General features: G+C 51.6%; 3 protein-coding genes across 3 annotated transcripts; 1 reads left to right on the top strand and 2 right to left on the bottom strand.

Annotated features, from left to right (window-relative positions):
• Positions 1-427: 427 nt before the first annotated feature.
• N7459_000766 (uncharacterized protein) lies at positions 428-2,345 on the bottom strand (the record flags this gene model as incomplete). Its single annotated transcript, XM_056939951.1, has 4 exons — positions 428-602; positions 656-1,659; positions 1,713-1,866; positions 1,936-2,345. The coding sequence occupies 4 exons, from the start codon at positions 2,343-2,345 to the stop codon at positions 428-430; spliced, it is 1,743 nt and encodes a 580-aa protein (XP_056804231.1).
• A 367-nt stretch (positions 2,346-2,712) lies between these two features.
• N7459_000765 (putative C2H2 finger domain protein) lies at positions 2,713-4,401 on the top strand (the record flags this gene model as incomplete). Its single annotated transcript, XM_056939950.1, has 2 exons — positions 2,713-2,822; positions 2,886-4,401. The coding sequence occupies 2 exons, from the start codon at positions 2,713-2,715 to the stop codon at positions 4,399-4,401; spliced, it is 1,626 nt and encodes a 541-aa protein (XP_056804230.1).
• A 158-nt stretch (positions 4,402-4,559) lies between these two features.
• On the bottom strand, positions 4,560-6,494 carry N7459_000764 (uncharacterized protein; the record flags this gene model as incomplete). Its single annotated transcript, XM_056939949.1, has 3 exons — positions 4,560-5,016; positions 5,067-5,637; positions 5,699-6,494. Coding segments are annotated over 3 exons (1,824 nt in total), but the record flags the coding sequence as incomplete, so codon positions are not given.
• Positions 6,495-6,878: the final 384 nt, after the last annotated feature.

The following is a 6,878-nucleotide window of genomic DNA, read 5'->3' as shown; positions in this document are numbered from 1 at the left end:
TAATATAAACTGTATATCGGCCTAGTCCTATTGAATCAATTCGGCTATAGCCCTTCACATGAAAGCCCCGCGTAGGCGAGATATTCCAAGAAAACGATTTTGCTAAGAAAGAGTTGTTTTTCGCCACTTTTATGTTACGGACTGGTTCTGTTAGCACTCCTGTATAGCAGTATATATGTAAAGCTAGCTATATCGGGCAAATGAATCCATCATCATCATCATCATCATCATCTAGGTCCCTTTTTAATGGAGTTGCTATATGTTTTCTTCTTGTTTTCCTGGCTTCTACGTAGATCCCTATTTACCTCATCTTCCTAACTTATAGTCAGGACTTATATATAAGATCTTGATATCAACAATAGGATCCCAGTTTCTATACAGCCCCAGTATTGCATTGTTCCGAGAAGTTACAGGTTACTATAGAAATCTAATCATCTGGGTACTCATCCCGAACATTACTCACAAAAGCTCGAGCTGCCTCATCCCATCGCTTAAAATGCTTACCCGCAATGGCCACCAGGCTCTGCGGTAACTCTGTCACCTGAGGCAGGACGAGCTCAATGTTTTCCTCAGCCACATACCGCACGCTTCGGTCTTCAACCCTAGAGGCCGTTAGTTTAGGGACAAGCAGGAAGATGGAATTCAGGTCGCTTACAAAACGTGATAAAAGCTTTGATGGCGGCCTGCCTGTAGGCGATCGATTCCCATCCGCCTCATCCATTGCTCACCCGCGCCACATTCAGAGTCCCATCCAGTAATGATGGCCCGATAGCGATAGCGACGATGCCGGAAAACCTGCCCAACTCTGTATCGGATGTTCTTATTCTCACTAAATCGTCGGCGCACTTGCTTGGGTATTTCGTCCACGGCACGCATAACGTGAAGGCTCTCCAAAATATGCTCATGCTCAAAGAGCCCCTCAAAGAGAGGAACAATATATTGCTCGATCAGAAATATGTCGGATGGAAAATCCGTAGCAAATAGTTCCATAAGCCATGGGAGCTGATGCCGAAGGTCCATTGGTCGGGAATCAGCCGAAAGAAGCATCGATGACCATAGAGCGGCATATTTAGCACTCACTGCATCCACAGAGATGTCATGCACGTCTTGGTGCTGAGATGCAGAGTGAAGAGAGTTCAGAATGTTTTTGCCGCAGCGCAACACGATTTCCGAGGCTGTCGAACCGCCAAGGAACTCAATCTGCTCCATATCTGATGCACCCAGGAAGACCAGTTGGTCACGTAGATCGGAAACGGGGGTCTCCCTTGCCCCTCGGAATGGATCGAGATACATAGGAGAACCTGGCTCCACACTAGACAGAATATTGCCGTCCATGTCGAAGCCTGATTTGGGGGTGATGATAACGTGGACATGGAATGGAAACCCGCAGGGATGTGCATCCAGGCCTAGCACCTGCGCAGCAAAGCAATAGATCGCAGCAGTTATCAAAGGCAGAGAGTTGTGACCGATGGTCCTCAATGCCAGCCCCAGAAAGTTGTGCTCCAATGTGTGATATTCCCTTCCTTGATCAATGCCAGTGAGGCCATTGGTTCGCAACCAGGACGCAAGTGCAAGAGCCTTTTCTCGAGGGCTCAGCAGATCCAAGTTAAAAGTTGATGCAGTAAAACCGGCAACAATCTCAGTCAGTCCATCCCGGATCTGGGTCATTCTTAGAACAATCAAAGAATTCATAGCAGAAGGGAGCCACCCACCTCATCCAAGTCGCCATATCCGCTCTCCGGAATAAAGAGATCGAAAGCACCCAGAGCGCGGTCAAGCGGCACTGACTCACCCCGCCTCAATCTCTCCCATTCAGGAATTGCGATACTTCGGTGGAGACAGGTCAGAAGCGCTCGGGCGTAAAATCTTTAGGCTCGGCAACCGGAATCAGTCAACATAGATGAAACGGAAATAGGAAGCGGCTTGGGGGCCCACCTTCTCGCCAGGTGATCCTCTCCTAATTCCACCTCGCTCTGTCGCAGAAGCATATCCTTGGCGTCGTAGCCGAAATCAATTACGGCCCGGAATTTCTCGATGCGCCCTGTCTGACTGGCAAGAATGCTATCCAGAAGCCGATCGACGGAGTGATCAATGTGGTATCTTAACACAAAGAGTGCTTTCCAATCAACGGAGAACACTGGGCTTGCAAGCTTCGTGGATATGCCATGTTTTCTATCCCAGAACTTGTAGTGGGTATGACAGTAATGGCGCCATAGTAAAGGCTCGCTCGTCACGGTTCGAAGACGGCGGCAGGTTTGTTCCAAGGCAGCCGCGGAGCGTGGATGTGAGATGCATAAGATCGAATGAAGAATTTCTTCCGGGAGATGATTCAGAGACAGAACCATCCCTGTGAAAGATCAAGAAACCTGGGCGGGACAGGGACAGGGAAATGTTTCCCCGCTGCTTCTTGGGCCTGAAAGATCCTCCCGAAAGACGCTGGGTTGGAGTTCTTTTAACACATTCGATCGCAATCGCAATCGCGCTCCCCTCGAGGTTCCAATTGTGGAGGGGCCTTGGCACCACAGCCCTCGAAGTCAGCACCAGCGTTGGGCCGTTGGATCGTCTTGAAGTTGAGGATCGGCACGGCTACTCCGCGGCAACGAAAGAGGGGGATATCTCGATGCCAAGCCTCTCTCTCGCCCACAGAGGCTGGATTTACGCGCTTTCTCGCATCTTCCTCCTACGCTCGAATCGGCACGATCACCCCACTAGATGGGTCAGTCTCAATCTAGCGGCTCAAAGGCCTCGCCTGGGCAGCAGTCAATCCAAAAAACAGGCTACTACGAACTATTAGGCGTTACTCGCAGTGCAACTGACGATGAGTGAGTTCCGAGGCTTTCCTAGCTGTGCCACGGGGGCCTCAGCAGCTCATGTGTTTGGGGCAGAATAAAGAAGGCATATCGACGTAAAGCTCTCGACCTCCACCCAGACCGCAATTATAACAACGTCGAAGAGGCCACCAGGCTTTTCGCAGAAGTTCAGGCCGCATACGAAGTCCTCGCTGATCCCCAGGAGCGTGCCTGGTACGATTCTCATAGTGACGCCTTTTTGGGGACCAACGAAGGCTCCGAGGACGATCAACACTTGTATGATGTTCGTCTCACCACCGCGGAGGATGTCCTCAAAGTATTCTCACAATTTAGCCCTCGGATGGAATTCTCCAACGCCCCAACTGGGTTTTTCGGCGGTCTTCAAGAACAGTTTTCCCGACTGGCGTTGGAGGAACGGCTGGCATGTCGGTGGGAGGATCAGGATGAGATAGAATACCCGTCTTTTGGTGCGAACGATGACGATTTTGAGACTGTCGTCCGCCCATTCTACGCCGCATGGTCTGGATTTTCCACAAGAAAGTCATTCGCCTGGAAGGACGCCTACCGTTATTCCGAAGCTCCTGATCGCCGGGTTCGGCGATTGATGGAAAAAGAAAATCGACGCCTTCGAGAGGAAGGCATCCGCGAGTTCAATGACGCGGTTCGGTCCCTTGTGGCTTTTGTTAAGAAACGCGACCCGCGATACAAGGCTCATGCGCAGAGCGAATTTCAGCGTCAGCAGACTCTTCGGCAGTCCGCGGCAGCTCAGGCGGCAAGATCCCGGGCCATGAACAACGCAAAAATGCGCGAGCACGTCGTCCCGGAGTGGGCACAATCTGAAAAGCCCACGGCCGACGACGAAGAGACTTCAGACAGTGAAGTCGAGAGCTTTGAGTGCGTGGCATGCAGCAAGCACTTTAAGAGCCAAAAGCAGTTTGAGGCTCACGAACGTAGCAAAAAGCACCTGAAAGCCGTCAAGCAGTTGTGTCGGGACATGCAAATGGAGAACGATCAACTGGACTTGGAGCCCAACGTTGACTCGAGGAATTTTCCGGGTCAAGCCGCGCCTATCCATGTTGCGGGCACGAGCAATGATGGTGATCCTCGTATTACAAACCCATCAGGCAAGCAGACGGATAACATTGTTCTTGAAGACATTACGACTACCTGGCCAATTGAATCGGAAGCAGGGGATGTTCTTGCGAGACAAGAGTCCAACACCAAAGCCCCTGTGCTCTCCCTTCTGGACCCTGAACGAGAGTCTTCGGATTCAACTGAGGATGACGATTATGCGCCCAGGAAATTCGTCGAAACCCGACTACGGAGAGACTTGGATTCTTTGGCAGAAGACTCCGTCATGCCACTAACCGAGCAACTATCCTCCTCTGGGATGGACGACCATACCCCCACGCTTCCAATGGGAAAAGCGAAGCAAAAGCGAGCAAAGAAAGCAGCCAGGGAACAGGCCGAAGGGATTATGTGTACCAACTGCCGTGCCACATTTACTTCGAGGACCAAGTTATTTGCCCATATCAAAGAGAAACCCACGCATGCACAACCTTTGCGGGCTGCAAAGAATGAAAAGCCATGACCCCCACCCCCCGCATGCTGTTTTTATCACAATGGACAACTCGTGCCATGCCATCTTGCATCGCGGCTATGTGGATCATTTCCAAGCTGGTTGGTTCTGGCCAATGGCAAAGTTGTGTATTGTATCGCCATCGAAATATACAGTGTGGGAACGCGATCTTATCCCAAGCCCGCCCTGGAATTCTTAACTACATGTGCAACAGGCAAAAGAATGCCCTTGTTGTTGGCCGCTCCGAGAGCCGTGCCGCTGCTCCATCCCATCTTTTCCAGCATGGCACGTCCACGGTTCTCGATCCCAATTTCAGGCGCTGAGGCACCCACCACGTCCCCATCCATATACGAGACAGCTGCACCAGTGGGCCCGCGCTTAGCCTTGGCCGGCCTGGGTGCATCCGAACCCCAGCTTTGGAAAAGCCGACGGTTCAGCTTTCTGCCGGACAGTAGATGGTCAACTTGGGAGATAGTCTTGCTCGTGTATTTTGGGGTGCGGGCTGTTTTAAGTAGCATAGGGAACCGACCAGGTCCGTTGCCCCGGGATTGAGACTTCAGATTCAGCAAATTTGCAAGTTCATGGATCGATTTCCGGCGGTGCTTCGTCATGGGGGGCAACGATAGGCTAAAGGGAAGGGGTTAACTAGCTTTATAGAAAGTGGGTTCCACACGTACCAGTCTTTTGGCGAGAGAAGGAATGTCCTCATCTCGTTAATCAATTCCTCCTGGTTGAGCCCGTTTGGATATTTGACCTTCAGGTCTGGGTCCCCTGATTTCCTGCCCAGTAGTCCCTGTGCACGAAGCGCCTCCCGCTCCTTCTTCTTGGTTTTCTTTTTCTTGCGGTCGGTTTGCCATGCTTCGTGTAGATGTAACTCGAGATCACTGTCAGAAAGCATCAAACCCTCCAGAGTGCGCAGGTCTTTGCCCTTGCCCTTCTTCTGTAGGCTTGGCCGATCAAAGTCCATGACATCAAATCCATAGTAAGGGTCGGACTCTAGTGCGTCCGCAAATACCGAGGCAGACGGAAATGAACCTTTGCTGGCACCGCCCTTTTGCTTCCGTGTAGCACCTTCGATTGCTAGTTCTTCAAGGAGATCTGTGTCGAAATCTGCATCATCATCATCAGATTCCACCTCATATTCCACCTCGGATGTCGTGCCAAAAGAATCTTCGTCCTTGTTTCCACCCTCGCCGCCTGTGCTTTGCGGGGGGCTTGGCCTGGTGTCAATGTGCATGTTTGACAATACTGTTTCGTGTTAGAACAGCTGGCGATCGTGCTATTTGGTTATATTATAAAGACAACTCACCGCGGATTGAGCTTTCAACCTGAGTTTCATCAGCTTCGTCTGCACTTTTTTCGCTGTCCCTATGGGTTCGCGGGCCCGGGGTTGAAGAGTTCGATCTGACACTGGATCTGACACTGGCTTGGTCAACGTCAATGCCCCCTTCCACTTCTACATGTGTATGTGTGTAGGCGTCCTCGAGGTAGTCGTGATCTATGTTGGCAACATAATCGACCATCATATCGTAGTTTTGCGCTGATGAGCATCTCCGGTTCTGTCCCCTGCGGGTAGCCGCATGGCTCTGGGTGTGGTCCGACGGGAAATTCGGGTCCGTGGTCTTCTTTGCTTGTAGTCCACCGATAGTATGATGCTGCGCGGTCGAAGCATCGCGGAGTACTCCGTGGAGCTCGTCGCCGTTGGTTTCGATCACAGTCGGCTTCTTCCGCCCCGTAAACACAACCTCGTCCTCGCTTGAATCGTCGGAACCGACGCGCTCTAATACCGATCGCACTGTGGGGTTTTCGAGCCCCGTCTGTATAGCGTTTTGCCCTATCGAGTCGATGAAGAAGATGCCATCATGGCCATCTGCCTGGCCATCGGGGGTGGCTTTGGCCTCTTGCTCTGCTTGCTCCGTCACTTGGGTTTTGGCTTTCTCCTGGCTGGCAACTTCCTGGTCGGCTTCCTGGGAATCATGCGGCTGCAAGTCACCAGCGCTTACAAAATGAACCGCCTTGTGGCGAAGGTTGCTATTCGACCACGATCGGGTGTGCGTTTCGGTGTTTCGTGCCTCTTGTTGCATTGTGAACCGATGTGGCGATGGTTCTAAGAAATAATCAGATCCGATGGTGCCCGGGAAGAAGAGAGGGAAGGGTTACTTGAGGCCATCGCCGGGGCTCTTTGGGCCCGGTACTTCCACTTTCCATGGCGGGCCATGGATGTTGGCGTTGATGCTGATCGAAGAAGAACGGCTGGGATTTGTCGGGCGTTACACGCATCCATCGGTGGGGGGGCGGTGGGGATCCCAGGCGATCGTTATGGCTGAAAGATCAACCTCTCCCGATCTGGTCGGCATTACCGACTTTCATGGTTTTGACGGCTTTGATTTAAATGGGGAGAAGACAAAGGAGAGAATAAGAGTATTTCCAGCTGGCAAGAAATGAGAAAAGGAAAGAGAGAGAGACAAGTGTAGAAAATATAAGCAAGG

This window comes from Penicillium hispanicum (genome assembly GCF_028827665.1).
Source record: "Penicillium hispanicum strain IBT 35686 chromosome Unknown utg000001l_segment0_segment0, whole genome shotgun sequence".
NCBI lineage: Eukaryota > Fungi > Ascomycota > Eurotiomycetes > Eurotiales > Aspergillaceae > Penicillium > Penicillium hispanicum.
This window is presented reverse-complemented; position numbering and strand designations above follow the sequence as displayed.